The following is a 16,503-nucleotide window of genomic DNA, read 5'->3' as shown; positions in this document are numbered from 1 at the left end:
CTTACAAAGACTAGAGCCTGTTGAAAAAGTGACAGAGGATCAGTGAACATCTGCGACCACACCACATCAGAGTGAATACAGAGGCAGCCTAGAAAGACACTGTGGTAGGGCGCTGCCAAATGTGGGATGATCTGACTGACCAGAGCATCTGAATGAGCAATGATGAGAAGAGACAGGTGGAGGTGCACATGATCTGGGCTGATGGCTGGAATGGCTGGGTCAGATGTGTCCCTTCACCTGATCAGGAGCCCTGCGGATGCCAGATGTCTGGTCCCTAGGGATTGGACATGCCCTTTACATCACTCCCTAGGTGACGCTACTGCACCTGCCTGTGGCGACCCCGGACAGTTAGGAACAATGTGGAGTAGGAAAGGAGGGAGAGGAGGTAGGACCCACTGGATGAACTCCTCTAATGATGAGGGAGCCAAAATAGAACCGGTCACTGAGAGGAGAAAACGTAAGATGGGCCACCCAGAGCCAACCAAACCCCCCCAAACACACATACACAATGAGAGCAACCTCCATGTGTCAGAGAACACAATGGAATGGAGGGCAGTGGCCAAGGGTTAGAGGCACACAGAGAGGCCATTTTGGCAGCAATTAAAGAAATCAAAACAGCCTTAAAACCTAAAATTGACACTAGCACAGGTGGTGAACATCCTGAGAGCTGACCATCAGAAACTGGTTGGAAGGGTCTTGGACACAGACCACCCTTGCACACTGGCAGAGACTGCGGCCCACCTGCATGCACTAGGACGCACACACTGAAATTGCTTCCAGGGAATGTTAATAGGCTGGGAAATCCCATAAAGAAAGTATTAGTCAGGCATGTTCTAGCATGCTAGGCAGTGGGTATAGTGCTTCTACAAGAGACATATATAAAAGGCTTCAACTGTAGCTACCTAGGGTGCAGGAAATATAAAGTGGCTAGTCACTCAGGCTACACTACAGGCTCAAGAGCGGTACCTATCCTGAATAAGAAGTCACTGGCCCTCCACATGTTACACAGACTTGGACTGGTGACCTGGGTCGATACACTGCGATACTGGGTGATTGAGAAGGGAGACAGTAGCCTGGTCAATGGGGCTGCAATTAGACTCACTACAGACACTGGGAAAGGTGCTTACGAACCTGCCCAAAGCCTCAAATATCCTGGAGGAGAGACTGCATTATGGTCCTTCACTCACCTAGATAGGTTGTCCCCCAAACAAACGCACCACCCACTAGCGGGGAAATTGGAGAGCTCAATACAAGCAATGGAAACGGGGGATATTTGGACGTCCCTGAATGCAACACATAAATGTCACTTCTATTACTATGGAGCATACAGCATGCATTCCTGAATAGATTAACTCTTCACACAACTTACAACACTGAGTAAATTTATAGAAACTGAATACAAAGTAAGAGGTGTACAAGACCACTCACCAGTGAGTGGCACTCCAGAAACGGGGAAGGTGAGGGGGAAGGGAAAATGGGGACATGGAGTTTGATGGACACAATGGAAGTGAAGTAATTAGAAGAAGACAGTGCATTTCTTTGCAGAAAATACGGAAACAGCAAAGAATGATGAAATACTGTGGGAAGTCTATAAGGCCATGATACAAGGAACAATAATTTAAGGAGAGGTGGTGGGATAAAAGGAAAAAGATACAACAGTACCTCGACCTGGAAGGAGAGATAGATGACTTTGAAAAAGTCTATATACTAATCAGCTCAGACTGGATACAGGCACGCATAGAACTTAAAATTATGAATACCATCAGATAGCCACTGAGGGAGTCAAAAGGACTTAAACAGTGAAACAGTAACAATTATATGAGCAGGGACAAGGGTGGGAAACTCCTGGCATGGCTTTGCGATAGAGATAAGGAAAGGAACCCTATCAGGGAGATTGTGCTCAAAATGGTGAAAAAATCACAGGGAAAAATGCAGTAGCAGCAACGTTAGCAGACTACATACAGGAATTCTATTAGACACGTATACCACCACCCAAACAGGAGCTACAGGCTTTTGTAAATGACTGCCTGTGTAGGACATTAGGAAATGAAAGGGTTCTAACACTGGAGGAGGATTTCACGCAAGAAGAAGTGCACATAGTACTCATGAAGCTTCAATCTGGGAAGACAAAGGGCCTGAACGGGCTCCCAGTTGGCAATTTTTTAAACAAATGGCAAGAAGAGTGATGGAACCGATGCACAGAAAGTACATAAAGGGGTACAGTAGGAGTGAACTCTCCAAAAACATATGCACTGCAATGATAGTGCTCAAACCCAAGACAGGTAAACCAAAAGCTAGATAAGACTCCTAACATCCAAGATCTCTGCTCAATGAAGATACCAAAGTACTAGTTAAAGGTGTTAGCAAACGCACTACGGGTGGTGATCTCAGACCTGGTACATCTGGAACAGAAAGGATTCATTTCGCACAAGTCTACTAAACTAAATCTCCCTCACCTCTATAATAATATCAAAGGGCTTGCAGTATCACGGGCAGTGGTATCTTTGGATGCTCCCAAAGTATTTGAGTTACTGAGTGGCCCTTTTTGTTTGCCATTCTGAGAAAGATGGGGTTTGGGCCTAGATTTATAAAATGGATATCACTCCTAAATACAGCCCGACTAAAAATCAATTAACACTCTCTAAGGATACCCCCATTCAGAGAGGCACTAAGCAAGTTTGTCCCCTGTCACTAACGCTATTTGTATTGGCAATAGACACTCTGATGGAATGGATAAGAATGGTTGCTCAGGTGTGGGGATGGAGACTGGCAGACTCCTGAGAAGATCGCATATCCCTATATGCGGATGACACATTGCTGTACATGGTGGACTCGGAAGTGTGCTTGAGGAGATTGGGAGAGATTTTCCAGATGTATGGAATGTTGTCAGGCCTGAGAATAATCTGGGAGAAAACAGTATTATTCCCCCATGGGCAATTGGACACCACTTGTGACTTACCTCTGCCACTAAAAACTAAAAATCGCTCCACAACATTTTAAATACCTAGGGTTGTGGGTATCTACAGGAGACTGACTGCATTACGATGATAACCCGGCCTCATTACTTCACAGGTTAGAGAAGCATACTAAGCACTAGGAAGCACTGCCACTCTTTTCTTGGCAGAGCAGCACACTTTAAAATGATCAATGCCCCGCCTTACATATGTACTGTAAAACAGCCCATACACAATACCAGAGGCGTTCTTCTGGACAGTAAATAGATTGCTCCATGCCTTGCTATGGAGGAATGGCCCACCCCCGAATAGAGATGGCTACCCTCCAGAGATCTATCCATGACGGCAGCATAGCATAACCAAATGTCTGTAGATACTATGAGGCAGCTCAGGTTAGCATAATAAATGATTGGGTGTATGCTCCATTACATGACCCAGCATTTAGGATGGACCGGGCTAACCTGGGTCAGAAAGGATACCTACACATGCTTTATGGAGGGAAGATAAGTGCAGATGACCTAACAGCCACTGTAACTGTGATATCCACATGGCGTAAGTTAATGAGGGAACTGGGATGGAACTAAAGAATAGCCTCTAAAACTCCACTGCCCAGTGACCACGCTACAGGGTTTTCAAAAATGGGATGTAATCGGCCTCTCAATACTAGGGGACATGTGTGATGCAAATGGCATACTGTCCTTTGAGTACCTACAAATGGAATACAAGATGGCAACGAAGCAGTACTTTAAATATCTTCAACTATGACACACCCTACAGGCAATGATTTCTCCTGATGAGGAGACCAAAGAGGACCCCTGATGGAGAGGACACTGCTGGACCCACGCGTGACTGTGAAGGCTATCTCCCATACATATGATACTTTAATGAACAATACACAGGATGCCCATAGGAGCCTGCAAACCCACTGGCAGACAGATGTGGGAGAATTGGACGATAATGATTGGAGGGAGACATTACTATTCCCTGGAGAAATGGCCATAAAGGTGACCTTCTCCCTTATCCAGCTCAAGATATTGCATAGAATGTATTACACCCGAGCTCTACTGTTCAAAATAGGCAGAGCCCAGGACGATAAATGTCTGAGAAACTGTAAACAAAGGGGGACTATCATACACACGCGATGGAACTGCTACGCAGTAAGAGCACTCTAGGAAGGGGTGGTAAGCAAACTAGAAAAGGCCACAGGAATAACTATTAAAGCGCATGCCCACCTGATATGATTGGGAATTTGGAGGGGTTCCAAGGCAACGTCATAAGAAATTACTGATTAATTCAGGATTTCTCCTGGCAAAAAGGGAGATCACCTGCAAATAAGGTAGCCAGACACGCCTGAGACTCGACAATGGGTATAGATGTATGCAGAACAACAGAACAAATGGTGTACGAGGAAAGGGGTTGCCCCAAAAAATATGAAAAAGTGTGGGGAGGATAGCTCACCCGGGGCTAGAGAGGTAGAAAACAGGAACCAATACACCGTAAATGAAGGATGGGATATACTCAGTATATTTCACAGACTTCAGGATACACAAAGGCAGCCCAGCCCTAGGAACAGGGAGGATATAGGGAAGATTACTACAGTGTAAAATATCTTATGCGTCATGTGGACCTTAGGGGGTGAGAGGTGGAGGATAGAAGGGCATGTGACCAAATGTTGCCGTAATTACTATGATTTGTTATTGTGTGTGTTTTCTTTTTTTTTTAAACAATTATTTGATAATTTCATGTCGATTTAAAACTCAATAAAATATATTTTATAAAAAAAAAGAAATACACAGGTTTTACTTTTTAACTTCTAACACTTATTTCTGCTCCAATTAGTCTTGACGCTCCTCCACCTCACAGAAAATCACTGAAACCTTCCATGGTTAGGTCTCATATGATCTACTGCAAAAGCCTCTCTACTGGCCTCCCAACTAAATCACTTGCAAAACTCCAAAGAATCCAGGTACAGGATCTCATCTCCTAGTTGGGCAGAAGAGCCATGACTCCAATACGCCGGCACTGAGATCAAGTTTTGAAGCCCTCTGTTTCATTTTCGAAGGGCTACATGTTCCCTTGTTGAACTACATCTCTAAGCAGATTGTGCCTTACTCTTTAACCAAAAGACTAGTGTTAGCCCTTTTAAATCTACTGTCCACAGACACACTCACAAGAAATGCGATAAAAAATCTCTTGATGCGCAGGGCTCCTCCATGAAGAACTCTACTATGCCGCTCAATTCATGATGCCCTTATAAACAAACTTCTTCAATTTGGCAAACAGGTAGTCTGGTTTCTCTATGTTTACAGAATGTTCACTGTCACTTGATGGGACAGTCAGACTCCAGAAGATGGCTTCTGTCCTCAATACTCTAAGGTTCTCAGGACATCACTGACTCACCTAAAGCTTTATCATCGCACCCTTGCACATTTGGTGAATTTGCTCTATCTCTCTAGCAGAGTGCACATCTCTTAATTTGTCGATTTAATGTTCCTCTACCGTTTTCCTCCTACCTGTACCTCTGCCTAAAGTGCTCCGAGGCTACTGCATGGTGGTATGCAGGGCTTTAAAAAAAATCACCTAATAAACAGATTATTGCAGGAGAAGGCAGTGTAGGTTACTGTCAGATCAGAGTGTTAAGAGGGCAGTCTATTGATCTTTCCTCAAATCAAGACGTCAGGCTACAAGGAAGATTCCAATTAATTTAGGGACTGGCACCAAACTGGATTTTGAGCACATATTTGCCCCTAAAATATATGTATCTCTTATGTCATTGTTAAATGTATCAAATGTCTTCGTTAGAGCAACTATAAATACATATTTTTTTATCCAAGATATGTATTTACATGAAATATGTTTCTGTAATTTAACAATAGGATATATAAATATATGTATATATATATACACACACACACACACACACACACACACTGCACAGCTTCCCACAAGCTCAAAGCCTCGGGATGAATGAACAAGGAACAGTTGTGCATTGTTTTCTGCTTTACACTCTTAACCACACCATGGCCTTTTATTAGAATAATCCCTCTCTGTTCATATTAAAAATAATCTATTCCAAATAGTACAACGGTCCTGAAAGCTTCTTTAATTGATCATTTACTTGCCAACTTTCTAATACAACTAAGATGTTTTCTTGAATTCATATTAATCGATTAGTGTTTTTTACACAGGATATATTATTGCAAAATCTTGTGGCCACTAAATAATGTGTTACTTTATTGAGTGTGGTTATGTACGAGTGGAGGTTTGCAACACTACTGATGGAGAGAGATCATAGATATCAGCATCATATGGGAAGAGTGATTCGGAGCTATTGTAAAAAAATATATATTTTTATTGAATATTTTTTTTTTAAGTAGAATGATCATGTAGAGTCAACTTAATTTTCAATCATTAAGATTAAATGTCTTGCTTATAAGACAATTTCACAAATTTGTAGAGGTAGTGACCGGATTCGTTCATATAGGGAACAACCAGGCTGATAAAATAAATAAGGAGTATATGCATAATCTAGATCCAATTTAATGCTGAGGCACATGGAAGTATACACAGATGCTTCATGGAAATAGTCTAATTACCTACAAATACACACAAGAAAAAATAGTTCTGTGCACCCCCACCCAAACTTAGACTGAGCAGAAGAGCATCACCAGGTAATTCCCAGAACCGGTGCAAACACACCAGATGTTTTGAGTGGGTCGAAAATAATATCCATTTAATAGCCTCCCTATACAGGATAGGGGATCCTCCCTCTACAGTGTATGTGCTCTTCATGAAGTGATGGCAGTTTTTATGAAAATACAGACTTTCTTGTACGTTTTATGTATATGTGGCTTATTTACAGATGCCCGAGATTGATAATACAAACAATATGGTTCCCAATGTTTGTGCTATCTGGTCCTTTTCTGTTTTATGGGTTTGGGATTAATTGATTTTCTAATTTTTTCTCTTTATGAGATACTTTGTCGTACCCTCAATGAAACGCTGTTTTAATTTCTGAATAATACTTATTGGTCAAGTTTCCTTGAAATTATGGACGGCTCCTGTTTGAACTAAGCTTCTTAGATGTGTTTTTAGCTTCTATAAAGTAGTGAAATGTGAACCGCAACATGGTGCGATCCTCTAATGTGCTAACACTTACTATACTCCAACTCTGCAGGAATTCCCAAGTCAAGGCTGTTTTAATGTGTAGCAAACTCCACAACGGGCCTAAGAAATTATTCAATTGTACCAAGCACTATTGTTTCAAAATTGATTTTGCCTGCTATTTGCCAGTGTAAGTCTTAACAAGAGACCTGGTAAACCGCAGCACGTCCACCTCTCTAATATATTGATCCCTGGGACAGAGAACTGTAGATGCTGCCTGCTGCAGAGTTTAGTATATTTGTATAAAATAATGTCTTCCACCATTGTCCACCTACCATTACAGGAAGAAATACAGTAGTTTAATAAATTCCGCATACACTGGCAGCAACAACTTACCACCCTCCCTCCTATGTACCAAGTGTACCTCGCAAACACACGGATTATAACACAAGAGATTGTGTACCTTGTTTGAGCGTAACGACACCCGTCCGCCACACCGCGCGCAGAACTTTGTTTGGCAATATGAACAGTTATGGCCACAGCCATCGGCAAACTTTGTTTTGTGGCAGATTCCACAGGTGGGGGCTTCACCCTTCTGCTCCGGTGTCTGTTGTGCTTCTTCGCCCATCTTCTTGACCTGCTCCTTGTACATTTCAAACTGCTGGTGCAATTTTCTGCAGGAAAAAGGAAAGCCAGATACAAATTAGAGTTGATTTTCATATTTAGAAAGTTGTATTCGTTCTTCAGTACATTTATTCACAACTCATACCAACAGTGAACACATTCATAGGTTGTTAAAAACGGACTTGAGCATTTAGTTTTGTAAACTTCCACATTCAGTCTTGCTTAAGAATGGTGTGCACCGTTCATCTTCTGACTCCCTGGAGTTTGTCGAAGAGTTTGATGGATGATTGGGATGGAAAGCATTGTCCATTGGAACAAATCCCTGCAAGAGACAGGCTTGCAGGGAAGGGGTGGCTGAGCAGAATCCTAGTGGGGAGCGAAGCAAGGAGCACTCAGAGCTGCTATATTGTACCCCCGTTCAGTGTGCCAGGGTTTAACACTACCACAAGCATTGGCACTGATGCACTCATCAGAGGGTTTCTTCTCTAGTCTTCATGAATAATACCACGAACCCCATGGACGTTCCTGCTCTGTTACAATATATTTGGTTATATTGATGGAAGTCATTTGCAAAGCAGTAGCTCAACATATTTGATGTTCCAGAGACTACAAATGCATTGAAAGCTGATTTTACTCATGTACACAAACACTTACAGGGCACCAACAGACCGCCTTGCCGCACTTTCAGAATGCTTTTACACCATGTGATTGTACAGTGATGGGAATCACTGGCCCCGGTGGTGCGAACTAGCTCACTCACAGGACAGCCCAGGTGGGTGCTCCGCATGTGTTGCGGTCCAGTGTCTTAGTGGCTGGGATGTGGTTGCAAGGTTGTCACCACTGTAAACTAGATGCATAGTCATAAAATACTAAACCTATGTTATAGATACTGATTCAACAGGTCTCAAGTTTCATTTACAAAATATACATGTACCTATTACATATAAAAAAAACTCATATACGTGCAGCCACGGTCTACCATTTTAATAAAGGCCACCTAAAAAAAGTGGAATTCAAACAGAATTTTTTTTTTTTTTAAAGGAGCAAAATAACCAGCATGCGATACTGCAGAATGTACGCACTGATTATACTCTCATGTTGATGGAATCTCGCTTTCATGACCAGGTAGGTCCCTTCCCTAACCACACGCCCAAAGCACTAATTCACTCTTGAAAGGTAACCCAGTCCTTCCTGTATTTCAAGTAAACAAATTGTTTAGACCACAAATGGCTCCCTGACATGAAAGAGAACAACGCTTTTCCAACGGGACTGAGAGGCAGGTCTCGCGTTCCAATCCCAGAGGCAGGGTTTTTGCACAGAAGGCAGAGGCAATAGTTTCAGCTGAAGATCTCCTTCACGGATAGGGTCCGGGACTGTTGGGGCCGGAAATGCGGAAGCACAGAGGCTACAGTATCCTGTGTCCCAGAGCTGGATGACTATTGCTGCATCTACCGTCACTTCACTCAGCCTCTGCAGCACATAACTCATACAGAAGTACCGTACTGAAGAGAAAGCAAACTGGAAAAGGAAAAATAAACATCCACTAAATGTAAAGAATTATCCCTCTGCCATTATATATGAAAATAATACTATTCGGTCAATCATTCCTCTGTTTATTACAGCTGCGAGGCAGTATGTTGATGCACTTACTGAAAGACTATTTATTAAAGTGCTTGCTTTTGCTACTTTGACCACTTAGTCATCTTGATCTTTAGTGTACACATTCTAAGGCAGGACAGAACGAAATCTTGAAATCTGATGAACTCTTTTCTTGACCTCCCTCATGACACATGGCCTCAGGGTTCCATAGCTAAGCAAGTAATAGTTTAAGAGCCAGATTCAAAAGATTTCTGCATACCTGCACGACAAATAGGTACCCAAATAAATTCAATTATGAATGCTATTGAACTGTAAATATTCGTACAGTGTGAATTTGTATTCGTGAGAGGATTTCCTTCAGATGGAAAATTCCAACAGCATCGATGTTAGAACCTCAAAAAGTGAGTCTGTTGCATTAATCCTATGACTTGAGCTGGAAAACCTTTACTCCTTCTCGCCCAGGGAGATTGGGAGGCCGCAGATCGTAAGCACTGTATCAAGAGTCACAGCAAAAGAAATACAGAACCACTGCTCCAACGCGGAGTCAGAGGATCCACCAATTACTTGGTGACCAATTAGGGAGCAAGCAGTCTCATTCAAGAAGTTTTTCCTGTTCACAAAAGTTTAGGGGCAAAGAAAAGTTCTTACATTGCAAAATGTTTTTTTCTGTATCCCCGGGAGATTGAAGATGTCTCTGCAGACAGGAGGGATATTTGACTATTTGATTGTGCTATTTAGGTCCCTAAACTAGACGGCCATATAACTTTGGTGGCCCACGGTAAATGTGGTCAAAGAGGAGACTGGATGATTAAACAGGTGAGCTGAAAAGGGTCTGTGGGGGATGTAGGGACGATAGGCTCCGGCAAAAATAAAACGGTAGACAATGTTGCCATAAGAAATCTCTATGTAAAGATATATAATTAAGTAGAGTGATCAACAATTCTCAGTGTCACGAACAATGTAACAAATGATTTAGATTTAAATGAAGGCCAAAGAAATTCAATAAATAATTGATCTTTACTTTCAATGGTCGCTATATACAACAGGGATAGAGAACACCAACACATCTGGCTTGCCTGTAATGCTTATAGCAGGCACATGGTGGTGCAATAATGTCATGTATCCCCAACTGCGAGCAGAAAATGTAGTCAGTTAATCTGCGACATAACTGACTCAACTAAGCAACGTACAAAGTCACGATACGCCATGGGTGGGGAGTATGAGAAACATAAGGTTGACAAAAGCGGTCTGCCGCCAGATGCTAAGAAACAGTGCGCCAACTGAGTGAACAAGTATAATGATATGATTGGTGTAAGAACAAATATAAATGATTAAAAACACAAGCTCACAATCTTATGGAGGGTCACAGTGGTATATGAACAGGCTAACTGCACTGAAGTTTTAAGAGTCTCTGACTGGTTGGGCTCCAGTTCGAGACAGAAGCTTAATGGAGACGAGATCTTCCTCAGGGTAAATTCAAAAGTCAATAAGAAACCGATAAATTCAATCGGAGAGAGGGCCGTGAGCATCCAAAATGAATTAATCCAGTAGAAACAGCTAACTATGCAAAGGAATCAAAAGAAACTATGGAATATTTTGAGGTTAGGGGTGGGAGGCACCCCACGTCAGGGAAAAACAATACGCAGCAAGTCAGGGGACTGAAAAACAACACAATTCTAAGTAACTATCATATATGATATGTCTGTGGATTTATATGCATCAGTATAATTCACTTTTTGATGACTTCAACAGCACAGTAGCACCTTACTTTATTTGAGAAAATAATGCTCAACTGTATGTTATACCCGGGACTATGGCCCCGCCATGCTTTCCCTTTTAGTTAACAGTCAAGGATAAAAATGCCATAATATGTACCGTACTGGGCAACAGGCTTTGCAGAGTTTAGACTAGAGGAATGTCAGGCGAAAACCTGAGGTGCAGCAGACAGTAAATGGATGTTTACAGAGGAAAATATTTACAAGATTTAAAGAAGTCCTCAATACATGGGGGAGGTAAAAGGGACGACGCGTGATCTAACGTTCAAGCCCCTTGTCTTTCGCTCTGCGCTTAGCAAACATGGTATGTGCGAGCTGTGTCTTAGTTCACCCCTGTTTTATAGATAAGCAGCTCTAAACAAGGCATCAGTGACGAAGAAACGATGACATGGCCCTGGTGAGACAGCGGTCCTCTGCAAGGGGTACTGCTTCCAAACTTTGAAACCAACGCTCACTGGTGCTAATAAACACATTGAAAAAGGAGCCCTTCCCAAAGTCTATGTTACCAAAATACAAAGGACGGCGTGAAAGGGTTTAAAGGTTAGCGATTAAGGTTAAAGGTTAGGGGCTAGGGCAGAGGTCTATGGTGAAGGGGTACATGGTTAAAGATATTGGGTTTGGGATCTAAGGCTAAAGGTACAGGTGTAAGGGCATAGGGTTAATTGTGTAGGGTCAAGGGTGTAGGTTTAAAGTATATATACAGCTAAGGCATTGGTAAAGTCTTAAGGTTAAGAAAGATGATTAAGGGTAAAATATGTACTGTTTGGGGAATAAGGTTAAGCGTTTTGGTTACAGAGTTTATAGAATGTAAGGGTCTTGGTTAAACGTATAGGAGTAATGGGTTAAGGGTTTCAGATATAAGGTTATTATTTGTTTACTGCTACTTTTCAGGGCAACAATCTTAGCTGAGTTCAGAAAAGGGAGGTCAGTCATGTGAAAACCTATGGTGGCGTTTGGATGATACAATGCTCAAACCCCTAATTTGTGCCTACTTTTTCCTTCTGCACTTACCAATCATGGTATGTGCAAATGTATTTCTGCTCACTCCTGAACCTTAAAGATGAGCAGCATTGGCAAAAAGGATGTCATGGGCTTGATGAGAGACAGCAGTCTCAACATTTTGAAAGAAACACTTCAACAAATAACACTTCCAAATTATGAGTTATTAAAATAAATAATTCAAAAAAAGGAACACTTCTCAAAATATATGCCTCAAAATATACTAAAGGAAGGGGCCAAGGTATTGGGGTTAATGGTATAGGGTAACATGTAATGCGTTTACAATTGTGGGATGGGAGCTAGGGTATGGGTATAGGGTTAAGGGACATATGGATTGGGATAAAGGATTAAGGGTGCCGCAGTTAAGGGTTCGGGATATAGGAATAAGTATTTGGCCTAGGGCTAAAGGTTTGGTGACTAGAGTTGAGAATTTGGGGTCTAGGGTTAAGGGTATGCTGATCAGGGTGAAGGGTACGGGGATACGGATAAAGGTATTGGGATATCGGTAAGGATTAAGGATTTCAGGTGCAGGGGTTAAGGCGTAGCGTTAACCCTGGTGATTACATTTACCTAAAGTCACATTTGAAAATGTGTTTACTTAGGGTGCATCAAGTGGTACTGTAATTTTTCATCCCATCAGAACATAATCGTGTTGCTTTTTACAGAAAAATTGCACATAATGATTTTCAATGGAACACTCTTCAGTGATTCAATTAGAACTGTTAAAAATCTGAATTTATGTGGTTTTATGATTTCAGGTGGGACATGACCTTGAACCTTCAAGGTCCATTCTCAAACACATGGACACCAGCAACACATTTTGTGTGACTGAAGGGACAGCACTGGCTTTTGGGCATTAACGATACAAGTAATTCAGCTCCCACTGCAGGTTCTGATGCAAAAGGCAGTCTCCTTTACACAATAAGGGAAAGTCTGCCTACAGGCAGAAAGTACATGAGAACAGAGCCGGCTTTAGAACTGGTGGCACCCGGTGTGACAATCTTTTTTGCATGCCCTCCCGTAACCTCCTCGGATTCCCTCACTATTACCCAGGAAAAGTGCCCCTCATCTCTCCATAGCCCCTCTTTTACATACATTTCATTTTTTGTAAAGCACTGGTAAAGGTTGGCTTTACTAATCCACTCAGCTATCCACATAAAATACAGTTCTGTTCTTTGCAGCAGGTATATTAACCCCCTGCACTACTTTATGAAGAGTCAAAACTGCCACTGGACAAAACTATGATCTCTCTCTCTAGAAGGAACATTAATCACAAGAGTTATCTTCACATTCTTATTGCTGCCTGAAAGCTGGATGCATAAGCAACTCTGCAGCAGGTAGTTTTAAACATACGTTATTGCTACATACAGCACCCCACTTGAGGTCGGTGCTCCCCCCGCCACCCCCATCAATGCACCTGTTGCACCGCCCTAGAGTCGGCTCTGCATAAAAACACTCAATTTAAGATAGACCCAACCTATTTTGTTTAATCCTCTTTGCCACACCTATTATAGCATTCAACAGTACTGTTACTAATGTAAAAAACGGTTGCTGGTCTGAATTATGGGTTTAGGGGTGAAACATATTGCCTTCTTAGGCTGTATCTTAATGCATTTGTTCAAAAACAAAGCACTCACATACCTTGTAATTCAAGATTTTCCTTCTCGGATGCGACTTTTAGATGAGGGATTCTCTCTCCAAATTACAGGAAAATGCCAGCTAATACAGGTGGTTGGTTGTTGGCACTGGACAAGGGTGTAAAGAAGGCGTGAGCTTCCTTCACTTGATTAATTATAAATCTAACCTTACTGAAAACAAACACAAGCTGTAAGCTGCTATGCTAATGTTATTTTATGCCATGCTTGCTAATTTGGACTCTGGTCTGACGTCAAGACTGTCAAGCTGAACATATTTCTTAGCCTGATACCAAGAGGTGCTCACAACTTGACAGGACTCGTCAACAGACACCCCTGGAGGTTAGCCATGATAAATAATTCTCCATTAGCAGGGCAAATCAAATCAAATCATTAACATTTATAAAGCGTGCTACTCACCCGTGCGGGTCTCAAGGCGCTAGGGGGAAGGGGGGTACTGCTGCTCGAAGAGCCAGGTCTTGAGGAGTCTCCGGAATACGGAGTGGTCCTGAGGCTGGTGGGGAGGGTGTTCCAGGTCTTGGCCGCCAGGTAGGAGAAGGACCTCCCACCCGCTGTGGAGCGGCGGATGCGAGGGACGGCGGCGAGAGCGAGGCTGGTGGAACGGAGGAGACGGGTGGGGGCGTAGAAGCTGAGGCGTCGGTTGAGGTATTCTGGTCCCTTGTCGTGGAGGGCTTTGTGTGCGTGGGTGAGAAGTTGGAAGGTGATCCTTTTGCTGACTGGGAGCCAATGCAGGTGTCTCAGGTGGGCGGAGATGTGGCTGTTGCGGGGTACGTCGAGGATGAGGCGATCGGAGGCGTTTTGAATACGTTGCAGATGTTTTTGGAGTTTAGCGGTGGTCCCAGCATACAGGGTGTTGCGGTAATCCAGGCGGCTAGTGACGAGGGCGTGGGTCACGGTTCTTCTGGTGTCGGCGGGGATCCAGCGGAAGATCTTGCAGAGCATGCGGAGGGCGAGGAAGCAGGCGGAGGACACGGCGTTGACTTGTTTGGTCATGGTGAGAAGAGGGTCCAAGATGAAGCCGAGGTTGCGGGCGTGGCAGAGGGGGTCGGAGCGGTGCCAAGGGCCGTGGGCCACCAGGAGTCGTCCCATGCGGTCGGGGTGTTGCCGAGGATGAGGACTTCCGTTTTGTCTGAGTTCAGTTTCAGACGGCTGAGCCTCATCCAATCTGCGACGTCCTTCATTCCATCTTGTAGGTTGGTCTTTGCGCTGGCGGGGTCCTTGGTGAGGGAGAGTATAAGTTGGGTGTCGTCGGCGGTGGAGGTGATGATGATGTTGTGCTTGCGTACGATGTCGGCGAGGGGGCTCATGTAGACGTTGAAGAGTGTCGGGCTGAGCGAGGAGCCTTGAGGGACGCCGCAGATGATCTCTGTGGGGTCTGAGCAAAAAGGTGGGAGGTAGACTCTTTGGGAGCGGTTGGAGAGGAAGGAGGCGATCCAGTCCAGGGCCTGGCCTTGGATCCTGGTGGAGCGGAGGCGGGTTATTAGGGTGCGGTGACAGACGGTGTCGAAGGCAGCCGAGAGGTCGAGGAGGATGAGGGCGACTGTTTCACCGTTGTCCATCAGGGTTCTGATGTCGTCTGTGACTGAGATGAGGGCGGTTTCAGTGCTGTGGTTGGCTCGGAATCCGGATTGTGAGGGGTCGAGAAGGTTGTTGACTTCCAGGAAGTTGGTAAGCTGTTTGTTGATGGTCTTCTCTATTACTTTGGCAGGGAACGGGAGGAGCGAGATGGGGCGGAAGTTCTTCAGGTCGCTTGGGTCAGCCGTAGGTTTCTTTAGTAGGGCGTTGACTTCGGCGTGTTTCCAGCTTTCGGGGAAGGTAGCCGATGAAAAAGAGGAGTTGATGATGGTCTGGAGGTGCGGGGCGATGATGTCGTCGGCTTTATTGAAGATGAAGTGTGGGCAGGGGTCCGAAGGGGTGCCAGAGTGGATGGAGTTCATGGTGGTTTTGGTCTCTTCAGTGTTGACGTGGGTCCAGGCGTTGAGGGTGATGGCTGGGGGTGTGGGTTCCGTGTTGCTCGGCTGGGTCTGGTGTCCGAAGCTGTAGTGGAGGTCGGTGATCTTGCGATGGAAGAAGGTGGCGAGGGAGTTGCACAGGTCTTGTGAGGGCGTGATGGCGTTGGCGTTGGGGTTGGAGAACTCTTTAACGATGCTGAAGAGTTCTCTGCTGTTGTGGCTGTTTTTGTCCAGTCTATCAGTGAAGAAATTCCGTTTGGCTGCGCGGATCAGGTGGTGGTGTTCGCGGGTTGCGTTCTTGAGGGCGGTCATGTTGTCAGCGGTGTGGTCCTTGCGCCAGGCTTTCTCGAGGGCGCGACAGGTTTTCTTCGATTCCTTAAGGGTGTCAGAGAACCAGAGAGGTTTTTTGGTGTTGGCCTGTCGTGGAGAGCGTCTGAGGGGAGCAAGGTTGTCTGCGCAGTTGGTGATCCAGTTCGTGAGGTTGAGGGCTGCGTCGTTGGGGTCGGTGGTGAAGGTAGGTTGGTTGTCTGTGAGCGTGGAGAAGAGCTGTTCTTCGGGGATTTTGTTCCACTGTCGACGAGGGATGGGTTGAGTGCGGAGGTGGCGGATCTCGCGTCGGAAGGTGAAGTGGACACAGCTGTGGTCGGTCCAGTGTAGAGCGGAGGCGTGGCTGAAGGAAACATGTTTGCTGGCGGAGAAGAGGTGGTCAAGCGTGTGTCCGGGGATGTGGGGGGGGGTGTTCACCAGTTGCTTGAGGCCGAGGTTGGCGAGGTTGTCGAGCAGGGCGGTGGTGTTGGGGTCGTTGTTCTGTTCCAGATGGAAGTTGAGGTCGCCGAGGAGG

At 44.4% G+C, this 16,503-nt stretch overlaps 1 protein-coding gene across 1 annotated transcript in view; it reads right to left on the bottom strand.

Annotated features, from left to right (window-relative positions):
- RIMS2 (regulating synaptic membrane exocytosis 2) overlaps positions 1-16,503 on the bottom strand; it is a 1,513,920-nt gene that overhangs the window by 1,176,820 nt on the left and 320,597 nt on the right. The window contains exon 4 of the mRNA XM_069220600.1: positions 7,522-7,732. Coding sequence (XP_069076701.1) covers positions 7,522-7,732 — 211 coding nt within the window. The remainder of the gene's footprint in view (positions 1-7,521; positions 7,733-16,503) is intronic.

The sequence above is a fragment of the Pleurodeles waltl genome, chromosome 2_2, assembly GCF_031143425.1.
Source record: "Pleurodeles waltl isolate 20211129_DDA chromosome 2_2, aPleWal1.hap1.20221129, whole genome shotgun sequence".
Classification (NCBI taxonomy): domain Eukaryota; kingdom Metazoa; phylum Chordata; class Amphibia; order Caudata; family Salamandridae; genus Pleurodeles; species Pleurodeles waltl.
This window is presented reverse-complemented; position numbering and strand designations above follow the sequence as displayed.